The following is a 19,642-nucleotide window of genomic DNA, read 5'->3' as shown; positions in this document are numbered from 1 at the left end:
CGCCAGGCCGTCCTCATGTGGAATATTAGTATAAAGACTTTCTACATCAAAGGATACTAGATATGCATTCTGTGGGATGGAAGTCTTTAACGACTTCAACACATCCCTAGTATCTGCAAGGTATGAAGGTAATGTCTTTACAATATCTTTGATAAAATAGTCTACAAATTGACTTAGAGGTTCTGATAAAGAATTGTTTCCTGAGACTATGGGGCGTCCTGGCGGGTTTGTCAGTTTTTTATGAATTTTAGGTAATAGATAAAAAACAGGTGTGACAGGGAATTCAACTTTTAGGAACTCGTATTGTTTTTTTGTGATGTTCTTACTTTTAAGTGCATCATCTAGTATTTTATCTCTGTCTGTCATTAACTGTTCAACAGGGTTGTGAAGAAGAGACTTATAAAATGCAGTATTGCTAAGTTGCCGTGTGGCTTCATACATGTAGTCATTGACATTTTGTATTACAATAGAGCCACCCTTATCTGCCGGCTTGATAATAATTGTCATTTTTTCTCAATTCGTTTAGAGCTCTTCTTTCAACCTCAGTTACATTTTGATGCTTGATTGTCTTGTCTGATGATTTCACAAATGTCTGGATGTCTCGCTCAACTAGTTTACTGAAAGTGACCAAGGTAGGATTCAGAGTACTAGTGGGACAATACGTTGATGATTTCTTCAATTTATTCATAGGATTAGTAGATATAGTCTGATCAGTATTTCTAAAAAGGTGTTTAAGGTGTAACAGTCTGAAAAATTTGTAGCAGTCCACTTTTAATTTAAAGACATTCACCTTATTTGTTGGAACAAATGATAGACCTTTACCTAATACCGATTGTTGGGCTGGTGTGAGGGGACAGTCCGAGATGTTGATCACGGCCTGTTGCTCCTGCTCCTGGTGACGACAGATGGCGGGTTGATGTCTTTTCTTCCCCCGCCTCGTTCCCCTGGTCCCTCTTCGTTGGTTGTTGTGTCGTGAGTCGTACCGTGGACGTGCGTCTAAAAAACGCGCATCCTGGGAATGGGTCGAGTCACTTGACAGGGCAGGATCAGACTCCTCGGTTGTGTAGTTTCCTCTATTCCCCTCGTTGTGTGGGAATCGCTCCCTCTGGCGTGAGGCTGCTGGACGTCGTTCTTTCCACGCCGAGTCACTTGTCAGGGCAGGATCTGACTCCTCGGTTGTGTAGTTTCCTCGGTTCCCGTCGTTGCGTTGGAATCGCTCCCTCTGGCGTGAGGCCGCTGGACGTCGTTCTTTCCACGCCGGTTGTTGCCACTTGTAGACGGTCCCTCTCTTGAAGTCCTCAGCATGTCGTTCGAATTTGTTCCTTTTAAGAGTTTTAAGTTCACTCTCAAACTTCTGGAGGTCATCTTTCATCTTGCGTTCCAGGTTTGTGAATTCATCAGAGCCCAGTTTCACAACCAGCTCGTCTTTAATACGTTGAGCCTCTCGTTTGGCTTTGTCAGCTTCATTTGCGGTTTGTTCAATAGTAAGCAATATCAAGTCCATGGAGCATTTATTCAGTACTTGCTCCCATTTTTTTATAAAGTCGGGGTCCTCTCTTCCAAAAGCAGGTTGCTTGTGGATTCTCAGGCCGCGTGGAATCTGCTTGGCTTTCCAATATTCAGAGAGTGCAATCGAATGCCACTTTGATTGACACTCTTTAATGTATGAGTCCTCTAAAGCAGTCTTTAACTCACTTACGGCCGAGTAGTCCATGTGTCTGTATATATATACACAAGGTAAAAATAGTATCTAAGGTACATAAGAACATTAAAATAAAAAATATTTTTTTTATAAATAGAGCTAAAGACAATAACAAAAAAATTAAATAAAGCATAAATAACTACTAGCAATATATAGAGAGAGGACATGTACAACAGTCAGCTGGGGACTGATGGAAGTAATGAAGGTCTATCTGTGAGACAGCTGTGAGGCACGAGCTGCAAGGCCTCCATGCTGTCAAACAGAGACCTCCGTACCTAATGACCAGTACCTCGGTCAAGGGACCAACTCCAGTTGTAATGACCAGTACCTCGGTCAAGGGACCAACTCCAGTTGTAATGCCAGTACCTCGGTCAAGAGACCAACTCCAGGCGTAATGCCAGTACCTCGGTCAAGAGACCAACTCCAGGCGTAATGCCAGTACCTCGGTCAAGGGACCAACTCCAGTTGTAATGTCAGTACCTCGGTCAAGGGACCAACTCCAGTTGTAATGCCAGTACCTCGGTCAAGGGACCAACTCCAGTTGTAATGCCAGTACCTTGGTCAAGGGACCAACTCCAGTTGTAATGCCAGTACCTCGGTCAAGAGACCAACTCCAGGCGTAATGCCAGTACCTCGGTCAAGAGACCAACTCCAGGCGTAATGCCAGTACCTCGGTCAAGGGACCAACTCCAGTTGTAATGTCAGTACCTCGGTCAAGGGACCAACTCCAGTTGTAATGCCAGTACCTCGGTCAAGGGACCAACTCCAGTTGTAATGCCAGTACCTTGGTCAAGGGACCAACTCCAGTTGTAATGCCAGTACCTCGGTCAAGGGACCAACTCCAGTTGTAATGCCAGTACCTCGGTCAAGGGACCAACTCCAGTTGTAATGCCAGTACCTTGGTCAAGGGACCAACTCCAGTTGTAATGCCAGTACCTCGGTCAAGAGACCAACTCCAGTTGTAATGCCAGTACCTCGGTCAAGAGACCAACTCCAGTTGTAATGTCAGTACCTCGGTCAAGGGACCAACTCCAGTTGTAATGACCAGTACCTCGGTCAAGAGACCAACTCCAGTTGTATTGCCAGTACCTTGGTCAAGAGACCAACTCCAGGTGTAATGACCAGTACCTCGGTCAAGGGACCAACTCCAGTTGTAATGCCAGTACCTCGGTCAAGAGACCAACTCCAGTTGTAATGCCAGTACCTCGGTCAAGAGACCAACTCCAGGTGTAATGACCAGTACCTCGGTCAAGGGACCAACTCCAGTTGTAATGCCAGTACCTCGGTCAAGAGACCAACTCCAGTTGTAATGCCAGTACCTCGGTCAAGAGACCAACTCCAGGTGTAATGACCAGTACCTCGGTCAAGGGACCAACTCCAGTTGTAATGCCAGTACCTCGGTCAAGAGACCAACTCCAGGTGTAATGACCAGTACCTCGGTCAAGGGACCAACTCCAGTTGTAATGTCAGTACCTCGGTCAAGAGACCAACTCCAGTTGTAATGCCAGTACCTCGGTCAAGAGACCAACTCCAGTTGTAATGCCAGTACCTCGGTCAAGAGACCAACTCCAGTTGTAATGCCAGTACCTCGGTCAAGGGACCAACTCCAGTTGTAATGCCAGTACCTCGGTCAAGGGACCAACTCCAGTTGTAATGCCAGTACCTTGGTCAAGGGACCAACTCCAGTTGTAATGCCAGTACCTCGGTCAAGAGACCAACTCCAGTTGTAATGTCAGCACCTCGGTCAAGAGACCAACTCCAGTTGTAATGTCAGTACCTCGGTCAAGGGACCAACTCCAGTTGTAATGACCAGTACCTCGGTCAAGAGACCAACTCCAGTTGTATTGCCAGTACCTTGGTCAAGAGACCAACTCCAGGTGTAATGACCAGTACCTCGGTCAAGGGACCAACTCCAGTTGTAATGCCAGTACCTCGGTCAAGAGACCAACTCCAGTTGTAATGCCAGTACCTCGGTCAAGAGACCAACTCCAGGCGTAATGCCAGTACCTCGGTCAAGGGACCAACTCCAGTTGTAATGTCAGTACCTCGGTCAAGGGACCAACTCCAGTTGTAATGCCAGTACCTCGGTCAAGGGACCAACTCCAGTTGTAATGCCAGTACCTCGGTCAAGGGACCAACTCCAGTTGTAATGCCAGTACCTCGGTCAAGAGACCAACTCCAGTTGTAATGCCAGTACCTCGGTCAAGAGACCAACTCCAGGCGTAATGCCAGTACCTCGGTCAAGGGACCAACTCCAGTTGTAATGTCAGTACCTCGGTCAAGGGACCAACTCCAGTTGTAATGCCAGTACCTCGGTCAAGGGACCAACTCCAGTTGTAATGCCAGTACCTCGGTCAAGGGACCAACTCCAGTTGTAATGCCAGTACCTTGGTCAAGGGACCAACTCCAGTTGTAATGCCAGTACCTCGGTCAAGGGACCAACTCCAGTTGTAATGCCAGTACCTCGGTCAAGGGACCAACTCCAGTTGTAATGCCAGTACCTTGGTCAAGGGACCAACTCCAGTTGTAATGCCAGTACCTCGGTCAAGAGACCAACTCCAGTTGTAATGCCAGTACCTTGGTCAAGAGACCAACTCCAGGTGTAATGACCAGTACCTCGGTCAAGGGACCAACTCCAGTTGTAATGCCAGTACCTCGGTCAAGAGACCAACTCCAGGTGTAATGACCAGTACCTCGGTCAAGGGACCAACTCCAGTTGTAATGTCAGTACCTCGGTCAAGGGACCAACTCCAGTTGTAATGCCAGTACCTCGGTCAAGAGACCAACTCCAGTTGTAATGCCAGTACCTCGGTCAAGGGACCAACTCCAGTTGTAATGTCAGTACCTCGGTCAAGGGACCAACTCCAGCTGTAATGACAGTACCTCGGTCAAGAGACCAACTCCAGTTGTAATGCCAGTACCTCGGTCAAGGGACCAACTCCAGTTGTAATGCCAGTACCTCGGTCAAGGGACCAACTCCAGTTGTAATGCCAGTACCTCGGTCAAGGGACCAACTCCAGTTGTAATGCCAGTACCTCGGTCAAGGGCAACGGCAGGAGTATTATATATATATATACTGTACCTAGCATGCATGTCTTTTTTATGGTGTGGGAGGAAACCAGAGTACCCAGAGGAAACCAATACGGGGAGAGAACATGCAAACTCCACAAAAGAAATGCCCCCTGCTCTCTAAAGCAGAAGAATCGCTGCAATAAGACAAAAAGAAAATCGTCAAAAAAAGAGGTAGACAAAACTGTGTTAGTCCGTTTCAGTATTCCAGGGTCAGAGACGGTTCTTCACAGAAACATACTATTATCACCCAAAGCAAGCGGTAACATGCTTACCAACTGTTCGCCTGTTTTATTGCAACACTACTATCACCGACATCTAAGAAGGGAGATCCCCCTTGACCGGCCCTTCTAAGGTTTCTCTCCTCCACATTGCCTGTGGTGCATTTTTTCCTATTGCTAGGTTTTTAGTGAGTTTTTCCTTACCTTCGCGTGGGGTATGTCTGGGAGCGTTGCATTCATTTATCTTATTTATTTATTATAATTTTTTTAAATTGGACTTTATGGTGTTTTTGTTTTGTTCTTGATTTATTGTGATGTTTCTTCTCGACTTTGTCGTGTTACTTCACACGGTAACAAATACGTGAGTCCTCTGCTGTGGTTGTTAGTATACTTCATTAGCTTCTCCGTAGCTACATTACACAGGTGTTCTTCCTCGCTCCTGTCGTCGTACTCTCCCTGACCCCTGACCCCAGAGTAGGGTGGCCTGTACACGGTGTCGTATAACGCACACACATTAACATAACACCACATCTCCCTTTCTAGAATCAATGGGTAGATTCCATCGATTCCCCAGACCTTAGAGGATTATTCCGCCTCTATATCTAAAAGGTCTGTTCCTATCTGAACTGATCTAAACATTTTCTTTGACGCCATATAAACCATAGGCTATATTAAACATAGCAATTGCTTTCTTTTATCTAAACGAATATATATATATATATATATATATTAGAGGTGGGCATAGATTAATTTTTTTAATCTAGATTAATCTATCTGCAATCCTGGATTTAATCTAGATTAAAATGGCTAAATTTTTTTTTTTTTTAAACCTGCAGAAGGCATTCAAAATATGTGTGTTCTACCCAAATAATGACCAGAAGTAAGTCCTTACTTTTTCTTTCCTCCTTATGTTTCTCAGGCCAGGTGGCCCATTACACCATGAGCCCATCTCCCGTTTCCAAAATGCATTACAGACTGTTTGAAAAAGCTGTTTTGCTATGATAATTGGTAATGAAATATCAAAATAATGTTCAATAAGATGTACTTGAAGTTGTTTTATTCAGAAGTTAACACAAATAAATAATATTACCAGTACAGTACAGTATCTAGCACACTCTCAGGAGCAAAACAGAAAGAATCATTTCAAACTTGAACTATGTGACATGGCTTGAATCAACTGCTCCAGTGGAGTTGCTCAGTGGCCAATGGTGTCAACTGTGGTTGTACTGGGCAGCTCTACCCTGGGTAAATAAAGGTAAAACAAAAAATGTAAAAAAAGAAAATGTAAAGAAAAATGTGTTTTTTTTTTTTTAGATTAACACTTTGATTGCCTAAGGCAGGGGTGGCCAACCTTTTTTGAACCAAGATCTACTTTTTTATTTACCACCTAGCCCGAGAGCTACCAGCCAAAATTGTATATTGTAAGCAGTCATTTGAGGCTTTATAAAAGCAGCATAATGAACACAAATCTGTCAGTGCCGAGTCTGACCTCATCTTAAATAACAAACAGCATTGCTTGTTGTAGTTAACAAGGAGAGGAAGAGTTGATTTAGCAAAAAAAAAAAAAACATTTTTTTTTTTAATAATCAAATTTTATTAATCAAGATCTACTTGAAATCAGCCCGCGATCTACCTGTCGATCGCGATCGACTGGTTGGGCACCACTGGCCTAAGGCTAAATTCATGATATACCATCCGTTGCCATCTCTATTTGTCTATGGAGAAGTTCCCCTTCTTTGCAGGGCTATAACTTTTTAAATTCTATTGCTAGATTGCCATTATTAGGGCCCATTCAAGGTCCTATGTATTGTTCATTGTGTAGCAACGTTAAACTTTTTCATTCACATATTCATAGTAAAATATGGTCTAAAGTATAAGTATGTTTTCATCTCTTTCTGCAGCTTTCTCCAGAACGTGATTTATAGCCCCAAATGCATTATATTGATGATGAAATACAGTTTGGTAGGAATCTGTGCGAGATCAAACATTTCAATTGGACGTACTTCTAGAAGTTTCTACGTATCATCTGATGATGACCGGATGGGCGGCGTGAATATTAAAGGCAACCAACTTGTGTTCAGCTTTTCATTCAGCGTTTCTCTGATTGGCCACACGGCCAATCAATCAATCCACTAGCACACGCCCTTGCGGCAAGAGAGACGCGGCAGAAGCGCTGGTCGAACCAGCGGTGTTCTGTTGTGTGACTGTACTACAGCGGTGTTCTGTTGTGTGACTGTACTAAACTCTTCCACCACATGACCGACATTTGACATACAGTACACCTCCTATCTATGTTGGGATTATGTTTGGTCATGACAAAACAATAAAAATCGCTACTGTTAGTAATGCTGCCACCACCCACTTCAATGACAGAGCTCTCATATTTGCGAATGCATAAACTATATCTTAAATTATGGCGATGTGTCTAATATGGCTGTCGCAAAGTCATTGATAAGCGACAGCCATATTAGACACATAGCCATAATTTAAGATATAGTTTATGCATTCGCAAAATATGAGAGCGCTTGAAGGGCTTCTACAACGGAGGAACGGCCGCTGCTGCTGCTGGAGCTGAACCGAGTCAAGCCGTGGGCGGCGCACGGAAGCCGGGGATACACCACCGCGTCGCCCCGCTGGCGCTTCAGGCTCAGCAGCCTCCACGGGCGAAATAACACATAACGTTACAGTTCCACACTGATGTACAGTGAGTGTCTAATATGGCTGTCGCGAAGTCATGCCTCTCCCTCCCTCTGTGTATCATAGAGACATAGAGCACTGGGTTTTATCACTGGAGATATATTTCTCACTCACCATTGTATTTTGCGCCATCTGACAATATCATAATGATGTGTTTTCTATATTATATCCACAATCATTCATCTAAAAAATTGTATGGGCTTTGATTAAAGATGTAACCTACACCTACTGTAACTTACTGTACCTCTGCTTCCTACAGCACAGCAGGTAATGGCGTTAATCAATGGAACGCGAAACATAATAACGTTACGCTTTCTAGTTCAGCGCATTTCATAACTGTATGGGCTTTGTTTATACACGAGTGAAACAGCAGCCCAACACAAGTGCGTTGGAACAGCAGCCCATGGTACACAAGTTGGTTGCCCGCGCTGCCGCTCGCTTGCGCTCCTTGGATTTCATTTGGGACGTGGGACGACTGCGCTTGCCTGCGCGTGGGGGCGCGGCCAATCAGAGAAAAGCAGAACACAAGTTGGTTGCCTTTAATATTCACGCGGATGGGCGGGGGATCGTTTATAATTCCGTGGGCAGCGTTATATCATTCATCTAGTGTGGGTGATATGATCATCAGAGCAGTTTATATCGAACACGTTCAAAAATAACGCTGAATCTTACCGTATCTTCCTCGCGCCGTTGGACGATGAGCGTGGAACTGAAATATTCCTATTATGGGATGTAGAAATACGCGATCTATTTCCAGGTTGTATAATAGTATATACGTCCAAATCATGTTGTTTATCGAGTTATTGGCAACGGATCGCTATGTATTGTGTCGAGATCGAGTCCCGGGACCTATAGAGTGTGCCCGGAAGTAATATGGACGATCAGCACTTCATCCACATGACTTTGGCGCTTCTGCCGATCGTCCACCAGATGGCGCTCTTGAACCGCTAGAGGGTTGAGAGGAGGCCAGCACTGTGTCTCAGGGCTGCGGAGGAAAAATATGATTTCGATCACAGATTTTTGAAATATTGATATTAAAGACGAGTTAGGGCGTCCTCGGCAACTTTAGCATGGCTAGGAAAGACGCCTAAACACGTTTTCGGCACTTAAAGTGTTAATGCGTTAATTATATTATCGCGCGATACTAGTATAGCGTTAACGCAGCATGTTAACGCCGTTAACGGCCCAGCTCTAATATATATATATATATATAAACATGAAACACATGTCTTAGCTTAACCATAAACCTCTTTCATTCTATTGCAGGAATGTCACTTTCCTTTCCTTTATCTCTACTGTCTCTTACAAGTCCAACCTAGTTGGTTTCACCACACGTCTCCCAGACCTGGTTCTGGGAGTAGCTGGTGGTTCCGGGACATCCTGCCCCGTAGGTTCTGCTGCACTCTGCGCCGGTGAGGGCTCCATGGGGACGAGATGGCGACGGTTTCGCCTTAATGTTCCATGGGGTCCATCTATGATGTACGAACGTGGAGTGGGGTGACTGACTGCTGACCACAACTCCAGTTGCACTTTGATCTGTGACCCACACTTCCTTTCCTGGAGTGAGCCTGTCGAGACTTCGTGCACGATGACGCCGGTTGTAGCGTTGTGAATCTCTCATTCTCTTCTCCTCTTCCTTCAGAACAACCGCCTTACTGTCGGGAAGAGTAGGGACCAGTAGAGCAGGACGCGTTGGCACCGTTGTGCGGAGTCTCCTCCCCATAAGAAGCTGAGCTGGACTGTATCCGTTATGCAACGGGGTGGCTCTGTATGCCAGCAGAGGACGGTATGGATCGGCTGCCTTTTACAGGAGACCTTTTATCGTCTTGACAGCACGTTCTGCCTCCCCATTACTCTGGGGATATCTCGGGCTGCTCGTGACATGGCGAAACCCATAGGATGCTGCAAACTCTGCAAAGTTCCTCCGGGATACCGTGCCGTGCGAAAATTTACTTCAGGTGGTGGATGACGTCTGTTGATTTTGTGGGAGTCAGCAGAGCGATCTCCACGTACCTTGATGCATAATCCACAACCAGCAGGTAAATCTTGCTCTCCAGCATGAACAGGTCTGCTCCCAACTTCTGCCACGGTCGCCCCGGGTGTTGAGATGGCATCAGGGGCTCCCTTTGGTTCTGTCTCTCTTTGCTGCATGTTCGGCAGTTGAGAACCAGCTCATTCAGCTGCTGGCTGAGCCCGGGCCACCATACCGACTGTTGTGCGTGCTCCCTGCACTTTACCACCCCCTGGTGGCCTTCATGCAGCCTGGCAAGCACATCATTTCTCATTGTTGAAGGGATTACAAGCCTGCTTCCCCTCAGCAACAGTCCATCCTCTACTGTGAGTGACGCCTGTTCTGCCCAGTACGGCCTGAGAGCCGGTTCACTGTTGTGTGCTGGCCATCCCTCTGCACACCGCTGCTTCACCTGTGCGCCGCACACACTGTCCCCCTCCAACTGCTCTCTCAGCTCGTCCAGGTAGGCAGTGCTCGCTGGCAGGTTCTCCATTATCATGTCCACATAAATATTTGTATTCTCAAATAACTCCTCCTCCTCTGGTGTCTCTCTCCTCTTCACAGGAGCATGTGAGAGCGTATCAGCAGTCCACAGGCTCTTCCCTGGCACATGTGCAATGGAATAGGAATAGCGCATCAGGCGCATCCGGAAGCGCAGAATCCGTGGAGGGAGATCATCCAACGCCTGAGACCCCAGGAGAGGCTCGTCTCCAGCTGGAAGTGTCTGCCGATGAGAACATTTCAAAACCTCTCGCAAGCCCAGGTCAAGCACAGGGCCTCCTTCTCAACCTGCGCGTATCTCTGCTCAGTCTGTGTGAGAGACCGCGACACATAGGCTACTGGTCTCCACACTCCATCCCATTCTTGACGAAGCACACTCCCCAAGCCGTACGACGACGCGTCCGCTGAGACCTGGCACTCCCTGTGATTATCGTGCATGGCCAACACTGGTGGGGATATTAGTGCATCCTTTAAATCTTGAAAGGCTCTGGCCTGCTCGATGCCCCACAGCCAGCAGTTCTTCCTCGAGCAAAAGGTCTCGCAGGGGCTCGTCTCTCTTCGCCAGCTGCGGGATAAACTTCCCCAGCTGGTTTACCATGCCGAGAAAGCTTCTCAGCTCACTAACATTTGTCGGCTCCTCCATCCTCCTTACGGCATCCGTCTTACTCGGGTCGGGGGTTAATGCCACTGCTGGAGATCACATGGCCTAGAAAGGTCACCTCTTCTTTTGACAGGTCACACTTATCGGTGTTCAGGGCGATTCCTGCTTTCTCGATCCTCCCCAGCACGACATGCAGACGAGCGTCATGCTCCTCTTGTGATCGGCCCCACACCAGCACATCGTCCATGTGGCAGACGACACCCTCCAGCCCCTCTGTGACCTCAGTCACCATTCTGTTTTGGAAGTGTTCTGGGGCGGAGGCGATGCCGAAAGGTAGGCGATTAAAGCGATATCGACCAAACGGCGTGATGAAGGTCGTGTACTTTGACGAATCCTCAATCAGGGGCATTTGCCAAAATCCCATGTTTGCGTCTAACTTGCTGAATATCCTGGCTCCGGCCAGCATTCCCAGTGTTTCCTCGACTGTTGGCAGGGTGTATTTCTCCCGGCACACTGACTCATTGAGGTTTGTGAGATCAACACATATGCGTACCGCACCGGTCGTCTTCTTAGGGACTACTACGATGCCGGCGCACCAGTCGGTTGGCTCCTCGATCCGGCTGATCACTCAGAGGCTTTCCATGCGGGACAGTTCTTGCTTGACTTTGTCCATCAGTGGCAATGGAATCCTTCCGGGGCGTCTCCAGCGAGAATGGTTGAGGCCCCGGTTTCATCCTGATTGCATACGGCTGTTTCATCTCACCGAGACCACTGCACATCTTCGGTAGGTCGTTTTGAGCCTCCAACACCTCTCGCTCTCCTCTCCTCAGCAACAGCTTGGCGACGCCCACAACATCTAGTGGACTCCTCCCAGGTCCCGTCAGTGGTTTTGTTGCTTTCTGCAGGGTAGGTGGATCCTTGTGTCTGTAGATCTCTCCGAATACAGTGTGAGGCATCACAGTAACATCAGCGCCAGTGTCTATTTTGAACGGCACACGTCTGCCATTGATGTCTATGTCGACCATCCATGGCTCCCCATCAGTTGTGATGCTGCCCAAGAACATGTGCTCCTCCTCCCCATCACAGGAGCAGGAATAGTCTTCTTCAACCTCGTGTACATTTTTGGATGATTTACACACACGCTTATAATGCCCCATCTTCCCACATGAATGGCATTTCACCTCATTAGCAGGGCAATCGCGCTGTGGGTGGAACTGAGAACTGCCACATTTATGACACTGGACACTCCCCCCCCCCCCCCGTTGAGTACTGGGCACTGTGTGATTTGGCTGGGTAGCTGTTAGCCTGTTTGGGGGCTGTTCTTAGCATAATTCTTGCTACTGCTCTTAAACACCCTGTCCACCGATCTAACGTCACTTGCCTCTGTCCTGGCGTCCCCTCGCAGAGAGGATTGCTGTCGTTTCACCTCCTCACTCTGCCTCGCCATGTTCATCGCCCTCTCCAGGGTCAAGTCCGGGTCCAGCTGCATGCGCTCCGACAGCCGCTTATCCATCAGACCGACGACAAGCCTGTCACGAATAAGTTCATCATGTAACACTCCGTATGTACAATACTCGGCCAGCGCATACAATGCCGTCACAAAGGAGTCGACCGTTTCACATTCTCCCCGTTTGCGCATATTAAATTTGGGCGCGTTCGTAGGTCACATTTTTCTTGACCACGAAGAAACCCTGCAACCCATCCCGCACTCCTTGGTACGTACGTCGTAGAGCAACAAGTCAGATTTAATCCACGTAAAAAATATCGTCCGCCCTCATCGCCCATACAATATATTATTAGCATGTCGACTTGATTCTCTTCAGAGCTAGCATTTAGGTTACCGGCCAGACGGAATCTTTCGAACCTGCGTATCCACTTGGCCCACTCTTGCGGCTTTGAAAAGTCGAAGGACTCGGGAGGCTGGATGCCAAACCTAGCACTTGAAACCGCTGCCGCTCCCTGGGCTGCAGGTGCTCCGGCGTTATTAGCCACGCTCATCTTTTTTTCCCCCCTCTTTCTTCTATTTGTCATCAACGAGCCTCAAATGGCACTTATCGTCCGACCGAACACATACACAACTCTTGCAGGACTTCTGACACCACGCTGTGTTAGTTCACACGGTAACAAATACGCGAGTCCTCTGCTGTGTGGTTGTTAGTATACTTTATTAGCTTATCCGTAGCTACATTACACAGGTGTTCTTCCTCGCTCCTGTCATCGTACTCTCCCTGACCCCGAGTACGGTGGCCTGTGCACTGTGTCGTATAACGCACACACATTAACATAACACCACAGACTTGTTTAAAGAAGACGTGTCCCATGGGGACATTAACGTGTTGTCGCCGGGCCTTACAAATAAATTTGATTTAATAATAATAATAATAATAATAAACTATTTTTTTTTGTATCCACTTTTTCTCCCATTTTTTAATATTTTTCTCCCATCCCAATTTCGTATCATCCAATTCAACCCTCCCCTGTCACGAACGCTGTTTCTTGCCTCCCACAAGCCGGCTGCAATGTGGACTAAGTCATACATAGCACAAGTCCCCTCCGGTACTTGAGGTAACAGCAGTCGCATCTTTTCACCTGTGCAGCTCGATCTCTCAGTGGCGAGGAGTAACGCGTGGGAGGCTCACGCTGCCCCCGACACTTCCTGATTCTACTGCGCAGGCGCACCAACCGACCTGTAGGAGTCGCTGTCCACAACGCCCGATCCCCACCCATCAGTTTCCCACCCCCTAATACGGCCAATGTGTATTAGTACGGACGACCAGCTAAACTGAAAGCAATGTGGAGCACTGGGCTCGAACAGGCGAGCCCAGCGTCTCGGCATTCATGGCGAGCGCCTTGCCCACTACGCCACGTAGCCGCCCACAATAATAAACTATTTGTATCGCACCTTTCATACAGAAACTGCAGCTCAAAGTGCTTCACAACAGAAAAAAAAAGACAGGCATAAAATGAGCACATAAAGTGCAGACATATAAAATCAGTTTTTTCACATTAGGATCTAACATCCCACCTTGTTTATGGTTTGATTGTTTTAAATAGACAGGAGTAAAATAGTGCAGTGCAATAAAATAGAATATTTGATTAACGTGTCCCGTGCGTTTGTGTTTGCCGCAGTTCCTGCACGTGTCGAGGACGGGGCGGGAGGAGATTGCGGCGGAGGTGTACGAGGACGAGGTGCACCTGCGGCGCTCCGGCTCCTACCTCAACAGCAGCTTCCACTCCGCCTGGGGCGACCCCGCCATGGAGCCAGAAGACGTCCGGGTAAACAAAGGCCTCGACTCCCTTATAACCCTTTCACTATCACACTACAGACGGTTAACCTTTTTTTTTATCCACTTTTTCTCCTTATTTTTCTCCCATCCCAATTTCGTAATTCCAATTCCTCCCTCCCCTGTCTTGAACGTTGCTAGACTATGCCTCCCACTGGTCGGCTGTAGTGAGGATAGAAGGCTTGCATCACGTGTCCCCTCCGGTACACGAGGAGGCAGCCTGTCGCATCTTTTCACCAGACAGCTCGAACTCTGTGGCGAGGAGTAACGCGTGGGAGGCTCACTCTGCCCCCGATACTTCCCGTTTCTTTGTGTTGTTGTGTACTAATTGTGTTAGTATGACGGCCGGCCAAGCCGGTAGCAACGCAGAGAGCTGGGCTCGATACCAGTATCTCCTGCGCCACTCAGCCGCCTAGACGGTTAACCTTCTGTAGTGTGGTAGTGAAAGGGTTAACCTTCTGTAGTGTGGTAGTGAAAGGGTTAACCTTCTGTAGTGATAGTAAAGGGTTAACCTTCTGTAGTGTGGTTGTGAAAGGGTTAACCTTCCAGTGTGGTTGTGAAAGAGTTAACCATCTGTAGTGTTTGATTGATTGAAAACTTTTTGAAAACAGATTGCAGAATGGGTACAATACAGTACAGCTCAATACACACAATTGTTAAGGGGATGCAGACCAGAGAAAGACTTTCGTCTTGTTTACATCAGGGTCCCCCATTTTCAATTCATCAGGACATATATGACATACATGACATACAGATAGACAGTACTGCTACATCTATACATTTATGACATACCAGATTTGCAAATGCAGTACTGTTTGTGATACAGAAGGAGTCAGGAAAAGGGAGTATATACATTTGACGTAGAAACTGTACATTGGAGGAGGTTGGGTGGGGGGGGTTGGGTACACTGGGATATTGACAACCATACTGGGTAATCTACATTGGAGGTGGTTGGGGGGGGGGGGCACACTGTATAAACAAGCAAAACTGTACATTGAGGGGGGGGGGGGGGGGGGAGACACTGTACAAACAAACAAAATTGTACATTGGACTATTGACAAAAACCATACTAGGTAAATGACTGTACATTGGAGGGGGTTGGGTTAGGATATTTACAGGGGCCAGTGTTGAATTGCAGTCTCCCGTAGGTGTCCCTTGAGAGAGGTTTTGAAAGTGGGTAGTGATCCACATTCCTTTACAGCTTTGGGTAGGGCGTTCCATAATTGCGAAACGTGGTAGTGAAAGGGTTAACCTTCCATAGCCTTCTGTAGTGTGGTTGTGAAAGGGTTAACGGTCTGTAGTGTGGCAGTGAAAGGGTTAACCTTCTGTAGTGTGGTAGTGAAAGGGTTAACCTTCTGTATTGTCGCAGTGAACGGGTTAACCATTTGGTAGTGAAAGGGTTAAACCTGAAACATTAAACAGTGCCGATCTGTGAGTGGGGAGAAATTAAATTTTAAATTTTCGAAACAGAAAGGAAAATAAACATCCCTTAATTTCAGCTATGATCACCTTTGGCCTCATTATTTGGAGATTTCAGATACCGAAATAAAATATATTCTTATATTTGTATCATAAATCATCGTTAAAAGACCGTGATCTTAGAGATGGACTGATATTATACCCTGTATGACCTTTGTTCTCTCCATCCCCTTTTTCATTGACTGACTGTCTCCTCTCCTCCTCCTCCCCCCCCCCCCCCCCCCCCCCCCCCCCCGTCTTATCACTCCGCCCCTTTCCCCCCCACTCCCTCCACCGGACCCTCCCCCTCTTCCCATGCACCAGGACGAACTGAAGAAACTCTATGCCCAGCTGGAGCACAACAAGACCAAGAAGCTGACGTCCAACAACCCCCACCTGTCCAAGAAGCGTGGCTCCCGCCTGCTGGGCCTGTCCCTCATCAGGCGCATCTCGGAGCTCCCGTCCATGAGCCGCCGGTGCAGCCGCGATGAGCGAGAGACGGCCTCTTTCTGCGGCAGAGTGGAATCCCCCAAGAGGGCTCCGGACACCATAAGTATCAACTACAGAGACGAATGCGTAAGAGCACCTCCTTCGCCGGTGATGTTCATGCCGGACGGTGACCACGAGTACGTCAGAGCGAAGTCGCACTCTTTGCACGACTCCATGTTGAGGTCACACATGACGGAGAAGAGGTCCTCTCAGCGCTCCGTGACTGACTCATTGGACCTTCCGCCGGGAGTTTGCAAGTCGGCCAGCGCCCAAAATCTGACAATCGATAACAATCTCCTGCATCCTGATCACGGCAAGCTTCACAAGTCCCTGAGTCTATCGTCCACTATCGCCAATGCTCTGGACACACCCATAGTTAACAGTGCCGGCTCATTGTACACAGGCTCTAACCACGACATCAAGGTACAGACCACAAGTGCCCTCCAGTCAGAGTCTTTTGATAAGGCCGAGATCTGTCCTTGGGAGTTGGAAGAGGTGGAAGCGTCGCCTGTAGACAAAAACCAGAAGCATGTCACATATGCTCCGTCTGAGGACAAAGTCCCAACCAGCCCGGACAGCGTATCATCTCCGACGGTGCACATCTGTCCCTGGGATCATATACCACCTCCGGAAGAGAAGGAAACACCGTCCCCAGAAAAGGAGGACGTAAAAGCGTATAGCGACTCTGCTAAATGCCAACGTCAGGTCTCTGCCAGTGAGCCGGGATCTCCGAGACCAAAGTTCACTAAAGACAAGCGCCTCTTATCCCTCCGCACTTCCACTCAGAAGTGGCTCTCGGTGAAGGGTCTTGTAGCCTCTGTGGACGGTAAGGACAAATCTGGTAAAGACAAAAGTGTAAGTGTTAAGAAAGAGGGCTCTGTAGATGGCAAGGACAAAAGTGGAAGTGTTAAGAAAGAGGGCTCACAAAAGGGCCAAGAGAGCAGAGGAACAGCTTCCTTAACTACCAGGTCGGCATCGTCTAGTAGAAACCCAAGTATGGAGAAAAAGACAATGCAGCAAAGGGCTATGACAACGGAAGGGAAACCTTGTCTCGTGAAGCAGCATGCAGTCAGATTGTCCTCGGGAGATTCCTCAGATAGAAGCCCAAGGAGACTAGTGATAGTTAAGTCAACCGTCTACCCGTGGGAATTAGACGATGCGCAAAAAGATACCAACAGCATGTATGAAAATGTATTTATATCGAGGCAGAACAGCATACATAGTAACACAGGCTCTTGGGAAACCGGAGGCATGGCTTCTAGAACTCCTTCCACTCACAGAAGAGGCAGTAATAAAATTGCGCCCGCTCTGAACATTCCTCCCGGAGACGCGTGTCCATGGGACATACCCGGATCCTCTCAACAGAGACAGGGATCCCTGAGAAAACAGAGCACCGTCGTCTGCCCGTGGGAGGTAGAGGAAGCCGGACGTGTCAGCGTGTGCCCCTGGGAGTCGCAGGAACCGGAGGTTGTGAGGCGACGGGACAGCCGTCCCGACGTGTGTCCGTGGGATTCCCAAGACGATCCCGCCGCTTCAAACGCTGTGGTGTCCAGGGAGTCCCAGCGGAGGCAACCGCCTTTGAACCAATCGGCAGACGTGTGCCCCTGGGAGTCTGCCGAAGCTGCGCAGCCTTCGAGGGAACAGGACGGCGCGCGTGCCAATGTGTGTCCTTGGAACGTTGAGGAAAACCTTGCGGCCGTCTATGAGAATGTAAAACCATCAGAGGGTCAGCTGAAGGTACCGTCACAGCAGCAGGCGGGGAGGTTTAAAGTCGGCCCCGGGGCACCCGAGGAGAACAAGCACAGAGGTAATACAATGGCTGCAACCGCCATCGCTACATCAGCTGCCCTCCGTCTCCTCAGACCAGTGGTCGGGACAGCAGAAAGTTGTCCATGGGAATTCCCTGAACCCCCTGCAATTGTGACACAAATTTGTCCTTGGGAGGAGCAGAGCCCAGAGCCCTCCATGGTCAAACCGACCATAGTCACATCGGTTTCACAGGGGTCCCTTACCGTAAAGACTAATATTTGCCCGTGGGAAACTGCACCGGCAGAGACGGATGAGAAAGACACCCCCAGGGTAAATATATGTCCTTGGGAAACTGAACAAACTGCAAAAACCGCAGCCCTTCAGGATTCCGTGCCAATAGGATGGGGAAGGTCGAAAAGTAAAGATAGTATCGTGGCAGATGTTTGTCCGTGGGACAGTGAAGACCCAGGGATCATAATGGCCGATGTCCCCAACGAATGTGAAAATAATATAAGCCAAGATGGCACTCGAGTGAATGTTTGTCCTTGGGAAACTGAAGAACCAGAAACAGGGAACGCACAGGCCATCAGAAAACCAGACAAAACACAAAGACAAGACAGCGATCGGGCAGATGTTTGCCCATGGGAGACAGAGGAACCACAAACGGTGAAGGCCGGGCTCTCGACAGAAAATATACACAGACAGGACAGTCCTCGACCTAATGTTTGTCCATGGGAAACGTCAGAGCCGGAGACTGTCAAAAAGCAAGACAGCATCCAGAAAGATGTTTGTCCGTGGGAAACAACAGAGACAAAGGTTCTTGAACAGAAGGATAGCCCTCAAGCAGATGTTTGCCCATGGGAGACAGAGGAACCACAAACGGTGAAGACCGGGCTCTCGACAGAGAATATACACAGACAGGACAGTCCTCGACCTAATGTTTGCCCATGGGAAACGTCAGAGCCGGAGACCATCAAAAAGCAAGACAGCATCCGTGAAGGCGTCTGCCCATGGGAAACGACAGAGCCAGAAACTGTAAACAAGCAGGATAGCACTCAGGTGTCCGTCTGTCCACGGGAATCTGAGGATCCAGAAAAGTCAACCGAAAGCCGGATCAACATTCCCGACAGTGGCAAAGATGAAGTCACAGGATCCCAAGGTTCTAACGAGGGAGCATCTCCAGACGTCGGCGCGCAGCCGCCGGTGGAGGAGCCGAAGGCCAACACGCCCCTCGGGCGGCGTGACGCGATGTGTCCTTGGGAGTTGGAAAGGTCCAGATCTGGTTCGATCGCGGATCAAGACTGTGCCTTGGACGTTTTTACGTGGGAGCCTGAAAACATTCCCGAAGAGGAAGAAGAGGACGACGACGCAGAGACCGCCGCCGAGGCCTTCGTCTTCCCGTCCGACCTGTGAGTCCGCAACCGGTCCGCTGGTTAATTTCGGTAGGAATCCTTGGAATCCATCCCGTGGCTTCGCAGCAGAAAGTGGCTCCTCCACAAGTCCACAGTGAACTGGAGGTGAGAAACAGTGCAGAGGCCGTTAGCCTGGAATACATACTACATCCCCTCTGGCCAGACGTCTCCACCAGCAATACACCAGTGAACAGGCGAACAACGCTTTACCTCATGGTTCTGAATCAGACATGGCATCTAATTGCCGTCCCTATACTTCCTGCTTTCAAGCCCTTTTGAATTATGAGAAAACTTTTTGTGTGTTTTTGTATGTTTTTTTTAAGTGACAAATACACTGTAAAATTCATGTTGGATCCATGGCATCAACTGACTATGTTACCCAGTGAATCAGAGAACCTGGGCTTGGTAAAGCAACACTATACATTTAGACACATAGGAAATAAACTAG

General features: G+C 48.3%; 1 protein-coding gene across 1 annotated transcript in view; it reads left to right on the top strand.

The window, feature by feature from the left end:
• gpr179 (G protein-coupled receptor 179) overlaps positions 1 to 19,195 on the top strand; it is a gene marked incomplete at both ends in the record, with an annotated part of 88,615 nt that extends 69,420 nt beyond the window's left edge. The window contains 4 exon segments of the mRNA XM_084319451.1: positions 13,932 to 14,078; positions 15,869 to 16,888; positions 17,399 to 17,840; positions 18,744 to 19,195. Coding sequence (XP_084175577.1) covers positions 13,932 to 14,078; positions 15,869 to 16,888; positions 17,399 to 17,840; positions 18,744 to 19,195 — 2,061 coding nt within the window.
• Positions 19,196 to 19,642: the final 447 nt, after the last annotated feature.

The sequence above is a fragment of the Notolepis coatsorum genome (genome assembly GCF_963971535.1).
Source record: "Notolepis coatsorum genome assembly, chromosome: 7".
NCBI lineage: Eukaryota > Metazoa > Chordata > Actinopteri > Aulopiformes > Paralepididae > Notolepis > Notolepis coatsorum.
This window is presented reverse-complemented; position numbering and strand designations above follow the sequence as displayed.